At 41.7% G+C, this 23863-nt stretch overlaps 1 protein-coding gene across 1 annotated transcript; it reads left to right on the top strand.

The window, feature by feature from the left end:
* Positions 1-14053: 14053 nt before the first annotated feature.
* On the top strand, positions 14054-23406 carry C1QTNF8 (C1q and TNF related 8). Its single transcript, XM_053471728.1, has 3 exons — positions 14054-14073; positions 22170-22393; positions 22687-23406. The coding sequence occupies exons 2-3, from the start codon at positions 22177-22179 to the stop codon at positions 23232-23234; spliced, it is 765 nt and encodes a 254-aa protein (XP_053327703.1). The 5' UTR covers positions 14054-14073; positions 22170-22176; the 3' UTR covers positions 23235-23406.
* The last annotated feature ends 457 nt before the right edge of the window (positions 23407-23863 follow it).

The following is a 23863-nucleotide window of genomic DNA, read 5'->3' as shown; positions in this document are numbered from 1 at the left end:
CCCCACGGAGAAACGCTGTCAGGCATTCCGAAAAGGGAATCCCTAATGTTTCAGACTAATGAACCGGGACGCGAGCAGCAGCCGCCATTACAAGAAAAAAAAAAAGATTAACTCCTTCCGAGTTATGATTTCTGCAATAGGTCGCCCCTGATAAATCCATAAAGAAAGCAGCATTTCATTAATTACCAGGAACGCTTAATTGTCATGTGATGCAAACGCAAGCTCTGATAGGTGGTTGCTTCATAAACTTTTCTGTCAAAAATTTTTTTTGTCTGTTATTTGACTTTTTAGGGAAATAATAAAATGGCAGATAGTCTAAGGTGTAGTTACTTAACATCCTACAGAGTGCAACTAATGTGTTGTCTCAGTGGGACAGCACCTTGAACAGTTGAAGAAGTCTAGAAAAGAGACCGATGTGCATCTTCATACTGGGAAAACATTTGAAGTATATTCGTGCAAGTTATAGAAAGTTTTTTTTCCCCACCGAACAGCAAAGTTTGTTTTTCGAGGCAGATCATTTGGATTTATCAGGCTGTGTATTTAGCGATGTGTTTTTCACGCCACATGTAACAGTAATGAAGTGTCGAGAGACAGAAAGCAATCTCCGCCGGACTGTTCCTCGTAAATCATTAGCATGTCGTGCTGCATCTCGCTGCCGAAAACGCGTAATGGGTTTTTAATGGGATTGTATCACGCGCGCGGTAATGGGTTCTAATTCCACGATGGGGCTTAAAACTCAGCTGTTCGCTCTTCTAAAATCAAACACTTTTTCCGGAACACATTCCGATATGTCTGCTAGGTCATGAGCAAGAACATCTGACGTTTCCTTACACAGCAATGTGCGCTAATATTCCCCCCGTTAATGAAAGGGTTAAGTCATTTTGTGATTTCAGGGTCACAGCGGATGGCCTCTTTTCTTTTGAGAGGATCCCCCAATCGGGTCATTCTACCCACTGCTTCAGAAAGGCAGATAGTGGGGCAGCTACCCGGGGCAAGTGGTCCGCCGTCCCCACTGCGGGGGGGCTCCCGGGGCTCTGTGACCCAAAGGCACTCATCGGCGCCGGCTCAGAACAGTATCCGTAGTGTAAACGAGATGATCGGGGGGCGGCAGAGTATTACCCAAGAGGTCCTGCCACCCCCTGCTGGACTGGCCACCCAAGTCCTAGAATACGTCAATGAGCACAGTGCCTGATATTCAGGATTGGCCCTCGAAAACCAGGACTGTTGGGCGGTATGCACACATTTCCCCCGTATAGCGCCTGCGTTGGGAACATCGTTACTTACGCAGGGTCACCTCCACCAGCATGCTGGTACAATCTGGCCCGGCGTTGTTTGAAGAATATAAACAATCGCCCTCCTGCCCCCTGGGTTAGCCCACCCCCCGCTGAGCCGACATATTACAGTTTACTTTGTTTTTTATTGCATGTTCCGGGGCTCTAATGTATGCCGATCAATACCTAGGTCCTAACCCACAGGGCCTTTTCCCCTTTTTACGCCGGTCTCGATCACACTGTGCTTTATAGTTTGGTTCATACATTTAATAGTTTGCTTCCGGCTTCACCACACCATGCTCTATAGATCTATCTATTTCCTAATATATTTCTCATATCTCATGCGCCTCTAGGATGCTTCTGGCTGTTATTTTGATGAAATTTGTTCAAGGCTGCACACTATACCTGTCTTTTTTGGCACCCTAGCTATACATTACCGGCCTATGATTAAAACATCTCATTCATTCGCTCAGAATTATTCTTTCTCTGCTCCGACATTTGTCACCTTAACTTTATTGTTTAAGCAACATTGTGTATCTGTAACAAAATGTTCTATCACTCAGTTAACATCAACCTTTGTAATGCAGAATAAAATGAGCTGTCAAAGTGTTAGGATGGTTACAATGTCTCCAGCCAAGAACAATGGACAATCTGGAGTCACGTCTGGTTTTATGTGCACCAAATAACATTGTAAACGTTTCCCGATGTGGTTCTTATCTTGGTCTGTATTTGAGGAAATTTAGTCTTCATTTTCAACAAAGCCGATAGAACTCAAAATATTAAAATTGTCGAACTCAGCAAATCAAGGAGGAAAACTTGGCGTCTCAAAAAAAGGGGAATCGTGAAGAACTTTGGGGTCTTCTGCTTCTGTTCTTATACCGTTTAAGGTACTCTTTTATATAGAAAAGATTTGGGGGGAAACGTTAGGGGGTCAAGCTTTTTCTTATTGGTCTACTGGTGCTAAAGGGTGAAGATCCTACAAAACAGAACAAAAAGAGGAAGAATTGGTCTTGGTGAGGGTGGGGAGGTAGAAGAAGAAAGTTGGAAGCAGCAGAACAATGTAGAGGCCTTCTATTAGTCAAATGATAGCAAGGGATAGTTTCTGTGCTTGGATCGGAATCACATGGCCTATGTAGTTCTAGAACTTTAGCGGTCTTATGGAAAGCCAATGACCCAAACATTATACTAATGTGAAATTACAATAAACCCAAGTTTCTACATCATCTGATGGCACCCCATTGACGAGTGGGAGTCCTAATCCACTGCTGAAGGGTAATTTTAGGGTAGCGCTACCTCTAGGGGGGGTATAAATAAGAACGTTCTCATACAGCAGCAGTCCATGCATGTTATTATCAATACTAAATATCATAAATATGATTCCCCCCCAACTGGCCTTGGCTGTTGCCTACCAGGGAGCCCAACAGGATAGTTGGCATCATGGGACATGGGCTAGCGCTCTCTCTCTCTCTCTGGACCTGCCACCTTGGTTCTAGGAGGTGCTGCTGAATAATATCATTGAACGTTCCAAAGAAAAAAATGTTAAAAATGTACAAAACCAATTTGTGAATCTTACACTTTCTACACTCTACCCCTAACCAGGTTCCCGGCAACGTCTTTAGGAAGTGCCAGCCGTGCCGACTTAATCACATTAGATTATACTCAACAGGAACTCCATAATGTATTACAATCAATATCAGAAACCATTCACAATTTCAATTTAAAACCTTACAATGTGTGATGGCGTCCCATTTCGTATAGATTTTTACAGTGGAAAAAGCAAGAAAATCGATTTTGTCATTTACATTTTTTTTTTAAATCAGACATTTTTTCTTTTAAAAAAAAAAGTCAGATCTCCAACGTTCAGAAGTTGCTCTTGGCATCAGGGCTCCATCCCCTACAGAGATAAATAGTATTCCACCTTTCATAAAGCTGTAATAATGTAGATTTATTTCCTAAATAACTTTGTAAATGTATATCTTTTATTTTACTCTGTACGCCCATATAAGGGCATTTGCATGAGTCTGATCAGTTTGCATCAACTCTAATTTTTTTTTGGAACATTTCTAAAAATTCACAAATAACTTATTTTGGCTTTTGCTTTTGTTTTCTCAACGTTTTTGTGTCATTTTGCATAGTAGGTAAATAATAACAATAAAAAAATAAACACGAATAACAATATGGATTTTATCAGATGGAAAAATGAAAAACAAAAGTAAATTAATTACAAAAATAGAGAATATATGTAAGATACAAAAAAAAAACAACAAAAATGTCAAAAATACAGAAAAAACATGTAGTATGTTGGTTGTATATTTTTTGTATTCATTGCAATTTAATAAAAAAAAATATATATATGTATTTTAAATATACGGAAAATTATGGCAATATTTTATTTTAATAAAATCGACGTGGAGTCTATATGCCTAGAAAGTGTTTTTTTTTTTTTTTTTTTTTTGCCGAGTAGCTTTTTCCATGTTATTAGAATCATAGAAAGAAAAACCTAATACATATCATACAAAAGAAGGCAACTTTGATACAATTGCCGGCGATTTCCTTCGCAACAATAGGCATGAAAATAAGGAAAGCGAAAAATTCTTAGAAAATATGTTTTAAAATACCTGAAATAACAGGTTGGAAATTGCGAAAATCTTGTAAGAAGAGAATACGTATTATCATACTTCGTGTTTCTAGCGATAAGATGAAATTGTGATAAAGACGTCGAAATAAGTGCAAAACGCTCTCCTTAGGTAATGTTCTCTGATACCAAGCTGATGAATGAAAATTGACAGCCGTGTTTCGCGGGGAGTTCTAGGCCAGTCAATGGAGTGATGGAGTCAGCAAATGCATATAATATCATTATTCGCGTGTAAATAGCGGAATCTGGTGGTTAGGGACAACAGGTTAAATTTGCAACATCTTTAGGAACAATTTGCAAAAATGTCTTCAATGTTTATGAGACTGTTCATGCGTACAAACTCCTTGGCATTGGCGGAACTAGTGAGGGAAGGACCCTGGTGCAAGATAGCTTGTGTGGCACCCCCCCAATTTTTCACTATTGTTATTATTATTTCAAATAAACACAAAGACACACACGTATACATACTCACACCAATACGGAGACTTTATGTCTCCTCGTTTTGAAATACCAGCTGGAGAACCCCACCATGGAACCATACTTAAATTTCACAGGGTGTGTGAAGTCCTCATCATTCAGACATGACCCAAAAATTAGAATGAAGCCTCTGGTACAAGGGTGGACCTCATATTTGCTTCTAGAGACAAAGTCTTCATCGCTCTTCATTTTAAACTTTTTCCTACTGAGAACAATAGAACTGGTCAGCCCAAAAACAATTGCAAGCCTTCTAGAGCAGACCTGAGAAATTAAGATAAGGACTGTGGTTTAATTTTGTAGACTGGCAATTAGCATCCAAACTTATTTATCTCTTCTAAAGACAATAGGCATTATGCCGTCAGCAATTGTTGCGTGTGTTCCTTTCTCTTCTGTGGATACATTTTCCTCTCATCAGGGCACATTCCTCAACTTGATTTTGGCTTCAACCTTGAAGTTCCGTCTATGGTTGTCACATACCTGGCCAGCGCCTACCACTCAGAGGATATCTTTCTCGGTATCCAGTCTGAGCACCTCATGTTCAACCAAAAGCTTCCTTGTTTGGCAGTGAGCACTATTTCACTTTTTCTGTGACATGGGCACGCCCTGTGTGTCCGGTCCATGCGACTAATTGGGTGTCCTCCACCGGCACTGCTCACCTGGCTCAGGTAGAAGACCTCTCACAGTGACCACCATAGGTGTCATGTTTGTTACTGATTGCCACCTGTTCCTGTTCCACTTGACTTTGGCTTCCTCACTCGGATTCTAGACTCGCTTCCCAGTTCCCCTTGGTGCTTTAAGACTTTTAGAAACTTTTTTTTCTGCTTTTGGATCCTGTATCAGTGGAATCCAATGGATCTCCTTTGTCCGCATATGAATTCACTCCTGTGGTCCTCTTTAAGACATGTAACTTCAGGTTCCTTCTCCAACTCAATGGCCAGAGTTCCACCAATAATGGAACGCGGACAATAGTTTATTCATGTCATGGGCACTTAGTTATTATAGTTACTGATTAACAGAGTTATTTTATCATATTTATTTTTATTATATTTTATTATATTTATTTTATTACAATAGAATAGTCTTCTAAAAGAAAGTCCCTCGGATGGTCTCCATTATGCCTTTTAGACGTTATCTACATATAAACGAAGGTTAAGATAGGTATAAAAGAGAAATACACAATTTATTTATTTGCAAGGACAAGAATCCTCGGAATAAAATATAATGATTAAAACTTTCACATCCACAATTTCTACAAACAGCTTTTCGGAACCTGACAGCTTTCTTAAAAGTACATGGAATGGCGGCAATCTCGAGGGACAAATAAATAAGAAAGAAATTGTTCCAAGAATGAAGGGACTTATAAAAACAGGCTCTTTTCTAACCTGAAAGCTTTAAAAATGTTCATGATTTACTAGAATAATTTAAAGAGACAGCTGCCACTAAAAAAGCTTTTTACTGTTAGTCAAAGAAAAATGTCTTAAAGGGAAAATATGTGCTTATATCCAAATATAAAAGGTTTCAAGGATGGAACTAGATAGAGAAGATTATCATATTAATATTTAATCCATAAAAGAAACTGCAAAAATCTATAGGAGGTAGGAAGCCAGGGGTCTCACAATCAGGTGCGGGACTGTTGGGAGGTATGCGTCTAGGTAAGTCTAAGTTATGTTACAAGAATTAGAGAGATAGAGAGAGGGGTCAGGAGAGGAATAGGAGGTTATGTATAAAGAGCACTTGGCGGTGGGAAGTGGTGAAGCAGGTGCAATCGCCATACTGGGAACTCGCCACATTTGACCCAGTAGATACGGAAATCAGAGCTGATTATTGGGCCTCTGGGTTTAAACCCCACCCACTCCCACCCAGATGCCACCCACTTCCACCCAGATGCCACCCACTTCCTGTCTTTTTCAAGTATCTTGCGGCTCATCCTCTCCGTTTGCATGGCTAGCCCCGCCTTCTTAATGCAGACACACCCCCTTTCTGTCTCCTATAAGGAGAGCTCCAGAACATTAGATGAAGGTTCCTCTTGTGGCACCATAGCAACCGCCTGCGCTAGAATCCCTCTGTTTTCATAACCGTCATTAGTGTTTCCCCCCCGTTAGATTTCAGAATGTCACGTACACTCTGGCATAGCGGTCAGGCCCGTATGGGACACATGTCATTAATACTCCCATATTCTAATAGCACCTCCAGTGCATGCACCATTGCAGGCCCGGACTGGCCATTTGGCAAATGCCCGTTGGGCCGCAGGCTGACATCATCAGGCGGGCAAAGCCTTAAAGTGCCAGGGCCACCTCATCATCCTCAGCCTGGCCCTGATCCGTCGTGAAAGGTGTACACGCTGTGCTTGGTCTGTGTCGAGCTGGGTGCACTGTGGTTGCTATGGTTACAACATCGGCGCGTCCGTGTGATTCTATTCAGCTATGTTGTGGGTTTTGTCGGCTTCCAGCCAGTAATTAGGATATAAATAGTATTTTGACCCAGTTAAGGACATTTGCACACACACATACACACACATACACACCCTTTCCCCCAGCCATATCTACAAAAAGGGGCAACATTAACAAAACAAGGGAGGGTGGAGGGCCTGGAGAGTCCATTGCCCACCGACATCAGCGGTGGAGAAAAAGATATGCCTTAAAATCTCTCTCTTTATATATATTTATTTTTTTAATATATTTTTTTATTATTATTTTTTTTTTGCTGGAATCTGTCGGTTTAAGCCAACGGAAATAATAGAATCCGTATTTTTTTTTATTTATTCCCGGAGCGCAGGTCCGGTTCTAGGTTATAAATGAAACAATTAGAAGCCGCCACGGTTCATATGAAAATTGAAAGGCATTGGATTTCAAAAGTAAAAGAGGTTCTTGCATTTAGCGCAAGTTTACTCTGGGGGCAGCGTGTGGATTTTTCCATATAATAATCAAATCTAAATATTTTTCTTATGATTATATTTTATTTTTTTTTCCTCCCGATATTCATTATTCAGATAAAATTGAAATGTAAAATAATCCTGCTGCTTTATGCCTTAGAGCGGCCAAATTTAATAGTGAATACACAGTACTGAAGACAGCGGTAGCGGCGCATGATATGAATACGTGGCGGGGGGTTAGAAACTTAAAGTCAAAATCACAAATATGAAAAAAAAGCAATTTTCAAGGCTATATTCCAGAAAGGAAAAAAAAAACCCTGTAACCAACAAAATTACTGATATATTACTCGCCGAAATGGCAATGCTGGATTTATCTCTCACCTTCCCCCCCGGGTTCGAGATGTTCCTGTCATTCTTAATGCACCCGCCAAGCAAATAGCTACGGTGGTCTTGGGGAAAAAAAAAAAAAAAGCATCAAGGTTTGAGATTTCCAGACTTAATTGACGTGGGTGTATGCAAATTTTTGAGAAAGTGAGAAAAAGACAGAAATTCAAATTTAAAGGTTCTGTTCCATTTCGACATGAAATTGTGTTCAGCAAGTAGACCTTAAAGGGTCTGTCACCCTATTCTTTCCTTCTTTTGAGGATTTAATTGTGCGGAAACAGTGCTGGATACAGTAATATAACCCCCCAGCGCTGTATACAGTAATATAACCCCCCAACACTGTATACAGTAATATAACCCCCAGCGCTGTATACAGTAATATAACCCCCAGCGCTGTATACAGTAATATAACCCCCAGCGCTGTATACAGTAATATAACCCCCAGCACTGTATACAGTAATATAACCCCCCAGCGCTGTATACAGTAATATAACCCCCCAACACTGTATACAGTAATATAACCCCCAGCGCTGTATACAGTAATATAACCCCCCAGCGCTGTATACAGTAATAACCCCCAGCGCTGTATACAGTAATATAACCCCCAGTGCTGTATACAGTAATATAACCCCCCAGCACTGTATACAGTAATATAACCCCCAGCGCTGTATACAGTAATATAACCCCCAGCGCTGTATACAGTAATATAACCCCCCAGCGCTGTATACAGTAATATAAACCCCAGCGCTGTATACAGTAATATAACCCCCAGCGCTGTATACAGTAATATAACCCCCAGCGCTGTATACAGTAATATAACCCCCAGCGCTGTATACAGTAATAACCCCAGTGCTAGACACGTGCAAATTATTTGGGTAAGAAAATTGCCCCGGGCAATAGTTTGGAAAACTTTTTAACGCGATACTAGTAAGAATGAAAAGTGGTGGGAATCCCATTTTACCTCATGGCTGCAACGTGACCATGGCAGACCAAATATATGTATATTTTCCTGGAGCTCCTTTTATTATAATCATTCCCTGCTAATATATAGCTTTGGGGGAACTTACGTACGTGAAATCTACACATCTCACATCATTCCTTACAGACATCGTATAGATTTATATTTATTCATTTATTTAGCCTTAGCGGACCTTTCTGAGGACTGAAGTCTAATTATTATGAATGTGGCGAGGGGGCCAGGCACTTATTCAGCGGCTTTGTAATGCACGGCGTGAGCTTTGAACCATAGCATTATGGCAAGTAGCTCTGATTAGTAATAATTGGACGCGTTCCTCGTCTTCAGTCGTTGTTCTGGATTTTCTCTAACAACACAAATACGTATCTGGTTGATTAATTTATTTGTGTTGGTCGGTACGTTATGATCCATGAGAATAACGTTACATTTGGTTGAGCTCCATCCTTTGAGTAGGTCTTTTGGTGTACAAACCAGCCATGGACCAGCCTACATCCAATGGCCGGCTCGTATTAGTAGAATTAAACGGGGGATGGGCAATGGTTGGGTTTTATTTACCCCGTTTAATTTATAAAGCCGCTTCCTGCTGTTTCTATACACATTATCGGGGTTTTTAGGGCCGTAGAACCCTGCCATACCCTCATACCCAGCAAACATTCTGACCTCCTAGAAAAGAGGGGCATCAGGGGAGGAAAGAGGGGCATCAGGGGAGGAAACAAGGTTCTGGGTTCTAATGGCAGACATAGGTACCCATTATTTCCTCTCCACAAAGAGTGTCTATTATACTGTTATAACAAAACCTAAACATCCATCTCTTGTTGCCTTCACATAAAAGCCATTATCCTTATCTCAAGATGGATTACTCCAGACTCAACGTCCTCGATCAGATGTCCAACCAAGTTTTAAACATTTTACCAGCTCTTAAATGTAATTTTTTTTTTTGCTCTCATCAAACATGGAATTTTTGCTATGATTGGAACATTTGTAGCAGTTTGTAAAAAAAAAAAAAGAAATATATAAAAATAAGAATAACATAAAGAATGAGAAACAATCAGAGGGTAATGCTGGAGCTCTCCAGTGCCTGCGTGCGGGCGATTCCGGGGAGCTGTATAGAACGTTTTTGGTTTTTAAATTTCTCATCTTGCATAGTTCACCGTTTCTGGCGCGATTCACGCTGTCTCGTAATGGCGTGCACAATAAATGAACTTTTTACAAGGAAATATCATTTTGATTCCTGCGGAGTCTTAGAGATTACCGGCGAGAAGCGGAGAGGGGGCTACAAGGAGTGTTCAATTCGCGGCCAAATGGAAAACCAGCTTCGAACCACCCCCTGCTGGGAATGGAAGCGATCGAGATACCTCTGTGATTGGAAGTAGTTCCGTCTCTTCATCTATACCCCACCGGGAAAGGTGACCTCCAGATAGCTCACCTTTGTAACATCTCTCAAAAAAAAAAGGTCAATTCAGAAGATTTAACCCCTTAAGGACAATGGGAGGTCCCTAAACCCATTGAAAACAATGCATTTTGAGCATTTGTCATTAAGGGGTTAAGGTGGAACACGACTGCTCAGATCTAGCTATTCAGGGGCTTTAATAAAACAAATTCAACGGCCAAGGGCATTAAACGCTCAGACCAAATGTTTGATGGTCTGCGCTACACAATTTATAATGAAGTGGCACCGTTACAGAAAGATATATTATTATTATTATTGATTTTACGATTTTTAAATTGAAATATTCCATTAACATTGGGTTTTCTGTAAGCCACCCAACTCTCGTTAATATTTTTTGTGCTTGGGTTGCTTTTTGACGCTTTAAAATTAACACATTTTGCACTTTTTTCTGAAACAGGTAAAATAGAACGTATTTATAGATATGCGTGTCATTGCAGTTTCAGCCAATTAGCTGAAGGTGTTTGTAACATAGTATCAAGTCCTATCACACGCTAAGGTCATGGAGAAGACTCTGTTTCTTAGGCTTCCGCCGCGTAGTAATTGTACCGGGAAAATTAGTAGTCTTCTGAAACAAGTACTATCATTACACCGACGCTTGCTGTGCCAAAAATTATTATCTAAAATTCAGCTGTTGCGATGTCTTTAGTTTGTAGATCGTGTTATGGTCACCAAGGCCGATGAGTTCCATGAGTGGAAGACAATGTCTTCTACAGTGAGGGAGTTTCACCATACATGGGATAGGCATACGGCTCCTGAATCTAAGACGAGACCGACGACTGATTAAGGTTTGAGTCTTTACAGCAGGAGAAACGGGGGCCGGTTGGGGCCGATCTGCCGGCAGGTTCTATAGTATGGAGGGATATTCCATACCAACTGAACAGTACAAGAGCGGCCAGGATGCCAAGATCAGTGATGGTCTCAAAGGTTTGACCTCATGTCGACAACCTGGTTGTTTTTTTAGAGACAATGTTTCTATTAAAGAACATCATTGTCTTTTCGTGCGTCCAACCTCACCTTGCATGGAATACCAGTGATTGCCGGGAAACATTGATAAGAATTCCCACTGGTCTGACCCAAAAAAAACACCCTGGCTCCCTAGCGTCCCGTTTAAGAGGCCAATTTACCCGTGAACCCATTTGAGATGTAAGGCAACACTGTTCGAGGTTCTTTGTTTGCCAGACAATTGAACCAGGTCACAGGACTTTTTAATGGTGGTTGTGGTTGTGAATAACCTTCGATCTGTATTGTCCCATCCAGACACCGGCCTCCGTGACACCTTCTTGATGGAGAAATCCCTGCCCTATAATAAATGGAAGCCACCTTACAAAATGCTTTGCCATTTCTGCGTCTTTAAATGGATGATAGCTATATTCAGTCCCGCTATAATAAATATAAGTGGAGGTTTTATTCTTATTCCACGTGTTATTGATCCAAAAGCCCCCCGTGCGGCGAATCATTATATCTCTCTAAAAGCCATCTTTTCTTTGGTCACACATGCTGTTTTATGATGTTCCTGGTTCATTTTAGCGCGTGGTCATTTTATAGATCGATGGAACAATGTGCGCTAAAGCTATTGTGTTGGGTTAGTTGGTAGGATTTCTGTTCTGTCACAAGTCAGGGTACTTAACCTTCTTTGTGATTGCTCTTCCGTCATGGACTGTGGCTTGAAGTCAACTGGCTGGGTTCCACATAGGGGACCCCAACAATTAAAACGAGGTTCCCTCTGTATTTTGCCAAATCCTGCATTATAGAGTTAGGGCTCCTAACGATGCTTAATATGGCAGCCTGTTTAGGAACCAATGGTTATTCATCTGTCTATGAGGGCTAGACTTCAAAAGAAAGACCACCATGACCTATGACAGCCAGTACCTGGACCTGCCTACAACATGTGGCTTCATCCATCACAGGCTGGAGGTCCATTATGGCCTAACTTGGCTTCTCTAAAGGAGTACTTTGGGTTTGGATTTACCACCAGTCATGAGTTGGGCCTTGGAACCAAAATTGAATTAGTAGGGTTGATGTTCTTGATGTTCTTGATGTTGGCCATTGGTGTAGATGATCGTTATTGTTACTTTTTTACGATATCGAGAAAAGGCCATTTAGTCCCCTGGCCCGTTCCAGTTGGGGGAAGAACTGTTGAAGAACAAAATAAACTTTCAATCCCCTCTGTTGACCCAGTGGAGGACCAGGTTGTCCACGTGAAGTGAAATCAAAAGCCGGAGCGCGTCGTGAACTGCGAAACGCGGAGGAACAGGTGGTAAACAGCAAATCTACTTTCTTTTTGTACCAAACTTCATTTCTAGTATATTGTGGGAAGGGAAAAAAAAAGAAAGTGCCGTCGAGTAAAGGTGTTTATGAAACGAGGTGCTAATGCATTTGCCGTTTCCATGACAACAGTAAACAACTCGCTAATGGGTTTTGAGATTTCCTAACAAGTTCAGATGTACAACAATTAACATTCTGAGAGTCAAGAATAACGTAACAAACAAACAACTTCTCTTTATGATTTGCGTTCGGTCTCTGTGAACTTGCCTGATAGTTGACATTGGTCACCACTCTTCAAAGAAAACTTAATGGCTGTTATTGGAATTACTTTATGTTTTTTTTTTTTTGTTTAGTTTTTTGCTTTTTTTTCACGTGTTTCCTGGAATTGGGTGAAATCATGAATTGTAGAAAATTAGGCATTCTAGGGTACATAACGTAATTTTATTTATCACTTGTGTCAGATTAAAAGTACATTTTCAAAATTTTGCACTGTTTTCTTTTTTGTAGTTTTTGCCCCATAATATAAATGTTTTCAGGCAGCTGCATATTAACCATTTGTATGATTCTCGCTCTGTTATCTGATCCCCGATCTACTACCCCCCCCCCCGACTCCTTATCATACTGCCTGTGGGGAGCAATAGAATGGCTCGGTCTAAATCATTCAACACGGCTCTCGGACTAATGAAAGTCTATGGAGGATCGGACATCAGCTTCATCAGCATCGCCATAAAGCATCAGCTCAGTGCGGTGTTTGAGCCGGGAAAGTCTCCCAAAATATCACATGACTGACAGCAACGGCGGGTCCTGGTCTGTAGATTAATACATACAGAGCCATATGTCTACCCCTCACTGTATTAGCCTCTACCACTTCTGCTGGGAGGGTGTTACACTTATCTACCACCTTCCCAGTAAAGCAAAAACACGGACCACTATCTTCTCAATTATTTAAAAAAAGGTTTTTTGCCCATCAGAATGCAGCTGCCGGCTCTGTAACGGATGAAGAGACGCTGTATGGAAACCTACAGGGAATTATAACAAAACTCTGCATAAGAGGAAAAAAATTATAATAAAAAAACATTCTGAAAAAAGCATTACTAGGATATATTCTGCGCTTAGTCGCCGGAAAATATATCTGAAGTCGTCCAACTTTTGAAATGACTCATCGGCCGGCGCTGGGTGTACCCTTCTTTAACTCCGCAGGAAAAAGAACATAAAATTCTGACAATATTGGTTGCAGGACAGAGCTGGCTGGTATGAAGCACGGGATTGTGGGGTTTTTTTGTATGTTTCGAGATAAAGTACAGGAGGAGAAACATTAGAACAAGAGACCGGAATCTAACACTAGAGGGGCAGAGGCTGAGATGGAATGGCAGGAAGTTTTACTTTACTGAGAGGGTGGTAGATACGTGGAACAGCCTCCCAGCAGAAGTGGCAGAGGCTAATAGAGCGATAGGCGTGTGGCTCCTGCCGTCGCGTGTTTGTGCCAGACAGAAGCGTGTGTTGGTGTGTTTGTCCCGAGGATCCCCGCTGACGGTATGTTCAGGAACATCTGAAGTCACGACCTGCAGCCAAATGTAACACCACACGCTTAAACTTTTCAGGAAGACTGTCGCAATGTCTCTCTCAGAACCCGTGGCGGCCAAGTCCTGATCTGACGAGCGGCAGCTGAGAGGCCCATAAAAAACCGAGGACAGGGGAGGCTTTCCAAACAGAGAGAAGACCCTCTGCACGGAAGTCCTAGAGGTATGTAGCGGGGTAACGAGGCGGGTGAAGCTTCTGGGGTAACGGCTGGGAGAGAGGAATGAAACATTGTGGCAGACAGGCGGAGAAACGCGTTGCGGGATTTAAAAGAGGATTTTAAAGATATACACGGCCCGGTACGGCGGGTGGGGGTTGGGGGTTGAACATGGATTACTTTGCCTTTAAAGGGCCAGTTATGGATTTTCTGGAGATTCTGGGTTTCGGAACCTCATTTGACCTCGCCATTGGCCATGCTGCACGCATAGTGTCTTTTTGTAATGTAAGGAAGTTTTACTGGTAGAGAAGTAGAACGGCCTCCCAGCAGAAGTGGTAGAGGCTAATACAGTGAGGGTATTAAACATGCATACATACGGGTACATACGGCTCCTGAATCTAAGACGAGACCAACGACTGATTAAGGTTCGAGTCTTTACAGCAGGAGAAACGGGCAGACTAGACGGGGGCCGAATGGGGCCGATCTGCCGGCAAATTCTATGTTTAAGGGATAAAAGTATCCAGATGCTCATCTCTGTTTGCCTAAGGCCATTTTCCATTCCGTGGAATATATCTCTGGATTGAAGACCCCCGTCTTTCATCCCCTATAAGTTTTTTTCACCGTGAGCATAAACGCCCCCTCAAGTCGTTGCCGTGGCCCCCAGCAGTAGCCACGGGTGCCGCGAAATAAATTCCCCTATAGTTTCCTAACATGTCACTTTAATGTAACAATAAATTCTATAAAAAAAAAAGATGATAATGGCCCTCGAATGCCTTTCTTCTCCGGGAGGCCGCCGGGTCCTCAGAAACATTGTATTATTTTCCTGAGAATACCTTTCTGCGGCAGATAATAATAATAATAATTCACGGGCCGGACGCGCTCGCTATTCACAGACAGTTAGCTATATCCTAGTAGCTGGGATAAGATCTCGGAGCCGAAAGTAATTCACACTTCAGCTTCTATTATAACCGGTGAGTCACTGGCCGGATTGACCCCTTCCTGGCTGGAAACGCAGCCCGACATTGCCGTCCGGATGAAGCCCATCTCCCTGTGTGATGTCATTCAAGAATTTTGGCCAGTATAGAGCATTATATGTCATGTTTTATATTTATAGAATAATAATAATAACAATTATTGAACATGTAAATCAACTGTAAGCTCTTAAGCACTTGTTAAAAGTAGGTAGATAGGGTTGGTGTTGATGTTTCGTAGGGTTGATGTTTGGGGGGGTAAAAGGCTCCCTGCACCCCAAACAAAAAGAGTCTCTGGGTTTTTGCACCAATCTCAAGATAAAGGTTGCAGATTCTCCGGGTCACACAGCCTAGAACCGACTCCATCCTATTCTCCCCTGCTGTGTCTATAAGGAACTTGCGTTCCTGGTGGGTTCCAGTTGGCCATCATGTCAGAACCCACCAGGTTTATGCGCTTCTCATTAACCCTACGGTGCTTCAATAACAACCCTATCCACCAACTTTCCAAGGAAGGTCAACAGAACCGTACTCTATAACATAGAACGGACCCTCTTTTTTCTTTGTTTGAAGAAGTCCATGCCCAACTCATCAATGAAAGGGATTGTCCCAAGAACGGGAAGAAAGAGAGTTCCGATACGGAACCCTGAGATCCCCCAGAACCTTCTGTGATATGAAGTCCCTTTAGTTCCATAAGAGATTCGTGCCGTGGGCTGAATCCCCGTAAAATGTCGTCCTTCTGCTCTTCCTTCAGTAATGGTAGCCAAAAGCCGGGGGCGGGGGGGGGGGATTAAAAGTGACTGCTAGTTACTAATAAATTGTATAAAAATTTAAAAAAGTGTGCCAAATTATATATATATATATATTTTTGAATACATTTGTTAATAATACAGGCATAGCATAATACTATAAAAAATAAATACAAAATTAAATAAAATTAATAAAAAAATTAATATAAGGCATAGCATAATACTATAAAAATAAATAAAAAATTAAATAAAATTAATAAAAAAATTAATATAAGGCATAGCATAATACTATAAAAAATAAATACAAAATTAAATACAATTAATAAAAAAATTAATATAAGGCATAGCATAATACTATAAAAATAAATAAAAAATTAAATAAAATTAATGAAAAAATAAATATAAAGGAATTACACTTTTTTTAAACATATAATTGAAATTGTATTAGTTAGCGATAGTAACATATTGTTAATAAATTGAAAGCGCAGATGCTACCCAGAGCCTAAAATGAAGAAAGAAAAGGGAAACAAATTTATATGATTATATAAAATTGTTCAATTAAAAATGGTTAAAGAGAAGCGGAAGGCGATATGAGAAGACGGTATATGACATGAATGACAATAGGGGCTGACAGTTATTTCATAATTAATTTCATGAGATTTCCATAGCTGTGTAATAGATAAATCCGCCGTCTATTCAGCTGAATCCCCGACGGTCGTATTCTTCTTATCTGCACAAGAAAAGGATAAAATTCCCTGAGACCCCGAGATAAACCAAGAAACGCTAATGAAGGGAGCCGAGCTCTTAGGAGCACGAGTTTGTTATGAAAAAAATGTAGCAGGAAAGTGAAAGGAGAGGAAAATAAATAGTAGCATTTCTCAAGGAACAAAAATAGATTGTAAGCTCCTTTGAGCAGGGCCCTCCTTATCTTTTGTTTCTGTAAATCCATACGCTGCTAGTGTCTTATATATTCCTGACGCTGCATTAAAGCGGAATTCTCACCATTTTCTGATATCAGATTAGAAATATATTTTCAAAAATATTCTGCTGTTTTCTTTTTACCCCAGTTGTAGTTTTTGCCCCATAATATAAAGTTTTCAGGCAGCTGCATATCAGCCGTTTGTATGATTCTCGCTCTGTTATCTGATCCCCGATCTACTAAACACCCCGACTCCTTATCATACTGCCTGTGGGGAACAATAGAATGGCTCAGATTTAATTGCCCAGCTGGACTCTTTTAAGTGTATTCACTAACAAGTCGAGTGGTCAGTTGCGTTAAGGGCTATGTTGGCTGACCAGACATGGCTGCAGTAGCCAGTAGTCTGCACATGACAACGCTTAAAAAACAACTCGTAGAGTCACTAATCTGAGCATGTTTGGGACGACCACTTTTACAGATGAGGATGAATTCAATGCGAGTCTGCATGTCCTCTCCTGTAACTTGCAAACTCCCCCCCCCCGCTACATTACAATAAAAATACTAAATAAAATAAACTTTGAAATGAAAACCATTTAAAAAAAAACCCAAAACGTATACTGTGCTGGGGGTTATATTACTGTATACAGTGCTGGGGGGTTTTATTACTGTATACAGCACTGGGGGGTTATTATTACTGTATACAGCGCTGGGGGTTATATTACTGTATACAGCGCTGGGGGGTTATATTACTGTATACAGCGCTGGGGGGTTATTATTACTGTATACAGCGCTGGGGGGTTATTATTACTGTATACAGCGCTGGGGGGTTATATTACTGTATACAGCGCTGGGGGTTATATTACTGTATACAGCGCTGGGGGTTATATTACTGTATACAGCGCTGGGGGGTTATTACTGTATGCAGCGCTGGGGGTTATATTACTGTATACAGCCCTGGGGGTTTTATTACTGTATACAGTGCTGGGGGTTATATTACTGTATACAGTGCTGGGGGGGTTATATTACTGTATACAGCGCTGGGGGTTATTACTGTATACAGCGCTGGGGGGTTATATTACTGTATACAGTGCTGGGGGGTTATATTACTGTATACAGCGCTGGGGGTTATATTACTGTATACAGCGCTGGGGGTTATATTACTGTATACAGCGCTGGGGGTATATTACTGTATACAGTGCTGGGGGTTATATTACTGTATACAGCGCTGGGGGTTATATTACTGTATACAGCGCTGGGGGGTTATATTACTGTATACAGCGCTGGGGGTTATATTACTGTATACAGCGCTGGGGGGATTATTACTGTATACAGCGCTGGGGGTTATATTACTGTATACAGTGCTGGGGGTTATATTACTGTATACAGCGCTGGGGGGTTATATTACTGTATATAGCGCTGGGGGTTATATTACTGTATACAGCGCTGGGGGTTATATTACTGTATACAGTGCTGGGGGTTATATTACTGTATACAGCGCTGGGGGTTATATTACTGTATACAGCGCTGGGGGTTATATTACTGTATACAGCGCTGGGGGTTATATTACTGTATACAGTGCTGGGGGTTATATTACTGTATACAGCGCTGGGGGTTATATTACTGTATACAGAGCTGGGGGTTATATTACTGTATACAGGGCTGGGGGGGTTATTACTGTATACAGTGCTGGGGGGGTTATTACTGTATACAGCGCTGGGGGGGTTATTACTGTATACAGCACACGTTCCATTTTTCTTTGATGTCCTGCAAATCTTACTCTGAACGCCCTTGGGGTCTGACCCACATATAGTTTAACACGGGGGGCGCTTTGAAATATACATGAAGTGACCGGGTCACCGGTAAATGCCGGCTGCTTATAAAATATGCATAAAGGTAGCGGCGCGGTGCGCGGAATTCATTTTTCATAAGGTATGAAAGTAAATCTATTGAAACGAGGAGTCTGCCGTTTAAATATTTGTTGGCGCTAATAATATTGTTTGAGTAAGCAGAGCGTTTTCATGTAGCGGGGAGTCAACAGATATTTAACCCCTCGCCATTCAAATTCTGCTGCAGTGACAGCTAATGGTGGCTTTCAAATGGTTCTACTAATAGTCCTTATGAGAACCACGACTTATCAGGAGAGAAAGATATTGTGAATGAAATCACCTGTGTTCAAGCAGGTATTTCAGCTGTGATATAGCAGTGAGAAAAGCACCAATCAGGATGCTCAGACATAATATATATTATATTTAGAATAAAAATTAGAGTAGAACATGAATGAGAATTAGTAGCAGAGATCTAGAACTCCGGTCCTAGAACATAAATCAAGATAATGTTATCCATGTACTGAGTCATAGAAACATTGTTTCGAAAATGTATATAAATATTCAGGCGTCTCAAGAGTTCCTTTCATCTTTTCATCTTTCATTGTTGGCTTTTTTTATATTTCATTTAAAATGCATTCTTTGCCCCCCCCAAAATTGAAGGCAGCTACAAGGTAGAACTCCGGGAAGATCTTTGAAAACATCAGAGAATCTTCTCTCTCATCTTAAGTTTATTTAGAACGCCAGTGCATTATGGGTAAAACTCTTCTATACACGAAGAAGAAAAGAAAAGAAATACGAAAGAGGAAAAAAAATAAAAATAAAAAAAAAACAGAAACAGAGGAACCAAATATAAAGTATAAGGGTTTAAAAAAAAAATAATAAAAAGATCAGCTTCCCTTTTTATTAATTCGAAAAAAAGAAAATTAAAAAAAAATTCAATATTTGGAGGTGTTTTTCCGCTGATTTTGCTGAATTTTAATGCTTTTCTATATAAAAAAAATGCAGAATGAAAACATAATTTCTAGTACTGCTGAGCACTCAATGCATTCTTTAAAATAAATATTTAGTTATGCAGAAGTTACATTTTGTTTAGGGAACCCTTAATTGTCATGTGACACAAAAGCAGGCACTGATAGGCTATTGCTGTAGCAGCAATGTAGGAGTCACAGGCGTGTCGGGCGCTAAGGACTCTTCGACTCCAGGCAACTGAGGCTCTTCAAAAGTTAACCCTTTAATAGCCCATCAGTCTATTCTATCCTAGTGACCCCTTAATGATGAAAACAAAACGGTTCTACTAATGGTTCTTATGAGGACGATGAGATGTCAAGAGGTAACAATATTCTGAATGAAGTCACCTGTATTCAAGGATCCCAGCTGGGAAAAGCACCAATCAGGATGCTCAGATATCATTAAAGGTATCTTTAAAGTAGGAAATTAACTAGTAATGTGTGACCCAGAGAATCTGCCCATTCACCCCAAGACCATGAGACTGGGGTAAAAACTACCCCTGATAATCTGCCCGTTCATCAGAGACCCTAAGACTGGGTAAAAACCCAGGGAATCTGCCCATTCACCCCAAAACTGGGGTAAAAACCCTGAGGATCTGCCTATATTAACCCTGAGGCCTTGAGACCGGGGTAAAAATGCTAAGACTTGGGCCAAGTCCTGTTTATACTCCATGTTTGAGGTGGCAGCAGAGCAATTTGTTGGAACTAATTCGGAACTTTTTTTTACCCCCGAGATAAGAATTCTTTACCTTAATGTTGCAAAATACAAAAGAAAGCAACATTTTATCCAAGCTACCAACCGTGGCTTATGTTTTGGAAGGCGAAGACACCCGTACGGCGAGCTATTGTTACCCGGCAACCACACGGCGGAACCCAACAGCCGTGAAGAAGCACAACACGCTTATCGTGGCTCATCTCCAGACTAATGCCTCGCAGCGTAACATAGACCGGAGAGCCGGGCCGGGCGCCTGCGCTGCCGAGGTCTTCAAAGCCGCGGAATAACAGAGAAGATCAGAAACGACCTTTTCCTTGGCAGAGGAGCTAAAGATGTCGCCGTGTTATATGTCCTCATTAGCGGGAACGGGCTTTATTCTCACAGATTAAACTCTTTCTGCTGTCAATGGGGCCGAGTATTTCTGAAGCTACGGAAGGCAGCGCCTATAGATCCAAAAGGCCCGGGAAGCCGTTGTGCCGGCAACAGAACATCAAAACTGTCTAGAAGTTACATCCATGTTCCTTTTAATGGTGCAGAAGTCCTTTTAAGATCCTCCGGAGTTGCTTTGGGAACTTCTGTGGGATGAAGTATGAAAGTAGGTGAAATTGGCAGATAAGGCCCACATCTATGACAACTGTCTTGGATTTCGGGCACTGTCCCAGGTAGCCAGGTGGCCACGCATCCAGTCCTGTCCACTTCTGGTTCCTGCCCATTTTGGGCCCCAAACCTGCCCCTGCTACCCCCCCCGTCAGTCACAGGTGCTGCGATTTGGAAATTCCATGGGGCAAAAATGTCGGTTTTTTTTAGATATGGATGAAAGTTTTTTCCCAGTTGTAAATATAATAACATAATGACGCTACAGTTTTTTTGTCTCGTGTGCTTGGAACACGATGGCCCGGGCTTTAACTAGATTTTACCCCAAGAGCTAACATTACATCTGCTGAGGGGAAGGAGGTGCCGGGACATTAGACCGTCACCCACCTTGCAGTGCCTGGGGCAGTTGCTCTTCTTGCCCCATGGAATTTACGGCCTGTGATGGCCGACAGCTTAGTTTTTTTTTTACCAGTTTCTCCTCGTATTTTTTCTCCACTTAGAGGAATCATTAACTGGAATCTCCAGTGTATTATAAACAAATGAACCGTAGCAGATCCATCACCATCATCATCATCACCATCATCATCATCACATTGTCTCCTCTGAATTTAGTTATAGAAGTGTTAAATCCCGCAGTGTAAATGGGACAGCACCTTTAATAGACCCGAAGCGTACGGTTTGCCCGGAGACACAGAAATGAGAAACACTCAGCGGCTGTATGGAGATATACATCAAATAATCCTATTTACATATCTGGTTGAATAGCCTCTTATGCCTGGCTCTGGGTACGATGGCCCCTAGAGGGGCACTAAAGGGGCAGATATAATTACCGCGGTGTAACGGGCGATGTTGACGTAGTGACATGTTCTACCTCTATGAACACAAGCGTTCCTTACTCAGATGTCCCCTCTTAATAGTTGGAGCATAACTCCGAAGGGCCCCTCTTTCCTCCCCTGATGCCCCTCTTTCCTCCCCTGATGCCCCTCTTTTCTAGGAGCTCGGAATGTTTGCTGGAAAAACAATGAAAACTGAGACGGATCGAAGCTGAAAAACATTGTAAGTGGAGCAGCCTCCCAGCAGAAGTGGTAGAGGGTAATACAGTGAGGGTATTAAACATGCATTGGATAGACATACGGCTCCTGAATCTAAGACGAGACCAACCGTGACATAAATGTTACTTTGTGAATTATATTATTTTAAAAACACCAAAAAAGTATCCATTTCTGCAGCAAATGGACAAAAATGTCACCCCCCAAAATCCATCCATTATTAGTTTATCCACCAATTAATTTCTATAAATTCTGACACCATTTCCATGTTTCTTAGCCCAGCGATGGATTTCCCCGCGCTCATCCTGTTCGCCTCCGTCGTGTCGGTTAACGCCGTAGCGCGCCGGACCTTGGTGTGGCAGGAGGTGGGAAGCTCGTCTTGCGTCCGATGTTGCGAAAGCTCGGAGAAACCCGGCTACCCCCCGAACAGCAAAGTGAAGGAATTCATATCGTACGCCGCGCCGCGGGTCCAGGCCCGCATAGATATGACTATTCTGAAAGGTGAGTCGGTGCCGGCGACATAGATGTAGTTATATGACATCATAAAGTAGTACAATAGGCGCAGACATATAATAGGCACAGGGGTCTACAGACATTATGAATGGAGGGCAATAGGTAAGAATATATTAAGAACGGAGGTTCTATTTTACTGAGAGGTGGTAGATAAGTGGAGAAGTCTCCCAGCAGAGGCTAATACAGTGAAGGAACTTAAACACGCATGGGATTGGCATAAAGCTATGAGACCAGACCACTGACCGACATAAAAATAACCAATGCAATAAATATTCCCCAAGGTTCCAAAGGCGAGAGAGGTGGAGGGGGAGATCCAGGTTTGGCCGGAGAACCAGGAGACAAAGGACCTCAAGGACCTCCAGGAACGAAAGGTCAGAAGGGCCAAGCAGGAGTCCCCGGAAATTCATGCAAGCATCAGTACTCCGCATTCTCGGTGGCCCGTCGTAAATCAATGCACAGCGCCGAGTACTTCCAGCCTGTCACCTTCGACACGGAATTTGTTAACCTGTACCAGCACTTCAACATGTTCTCGGGGACGTTCGTGTGCTACGTCGCCGGGGTCTACTTCTTCAACCTGAACGTTCACACTTGGAACTTGAAGGAGACCTATCTGCACATGATGAGGAACGACGAGGAGATAGCCATCCTGTACGCTCAGCCCAGCGACAGGAGCATAATGCAGAGCCAGAGCCTGATGCTCGACCTGCAGGAGAAGGACGAGGTGTGGGTGAGGATGTTCAAACGAGAACGAGAGAACGCCATCTACAACGACGACTTTGACGTCTACATCATCTTCAACGGTTACCTGTTAAGACCAGCCATAGAATAATGATTGTTCGAGGGTCCGAAAGCTCGTTGCTACCAGTGGTACTCGTTTTTTAGCCTCCAGAAAAGTAGCTTGGGTAATAATGTTTTGGAGTAGAACAATATAACCATTCCATACATTTTTTGTTTGTTTGCATAAAGAATTATAACGTTATTTTCTACTTATACCGAGAACATAAAATATATGATATGAAAGAATCTCTTGGATTGTACGAGTTCATTGTATCAAGTCTAACGGTCGTCTGATTGAGATCTAGAACCACGGTGTTCATTTCTGCCATTAGAGGGGGGTAATCGTTTTTTTAGGGGCAATCATCAGATTTCTTGATTGTTCGCACTTACTTCCGTTAAATGTGATCGCGAACGTGGAATCCCAAAGGACACAGGACACATTAAGTATTGATTGCTTTATCTAATGATGTCACCATTTTTATTGCCCCAGATATAGAGCTTGGCTTCCGAGTCACTTCGAAGGACAGGCAATAGTTAGCGTCCGCGCTCTCCCTTCGCTTTGATGACAGCCATTATTTTTCTGGAAACGTAACAACTTATTAGAAACCATATGACACAAAGTTAAGTACTAAGCCATCGGTGCTAATTCCTTCCATTCCCAGAGAAATCGTTATTTCCATC

This window comes from Spea bombifrons, chromosome 7 (assembly GCF_027358695.1).
Source record: "Spea bombifrons isolate aSpeBom1 chromosome 7, aSpeBom1.2.pri, whole genome shotgun sequence".
In the NCBI taxonomy this organism is placed as follows: domain Eukaryota; kingdom Metazoa; phylum Chordata; class Amphibia; order Anura; family Pelobatidae; genus Spea; species Spea bombifrons.
This window is presented reverse-complemented; position numbering and strand designations above follow the sequence as displayed.

Coding starts and splice junctions, on each gene's coding strand:
- C1QTNF8 (XM_053471728.1), top strand. CDS start 22,177: ATGGATTTCCCCGCGCTCATCCTGTTCGCCTCCGTCGTGTCGGTTAAC. Junction 22,394..22,686: donor AGATATGACTATTCTGAAAG/GTGAGTCGGTGC, acceptor ATATTCCCCAAG/GTTCCAAAGGCGAGAGAGGT.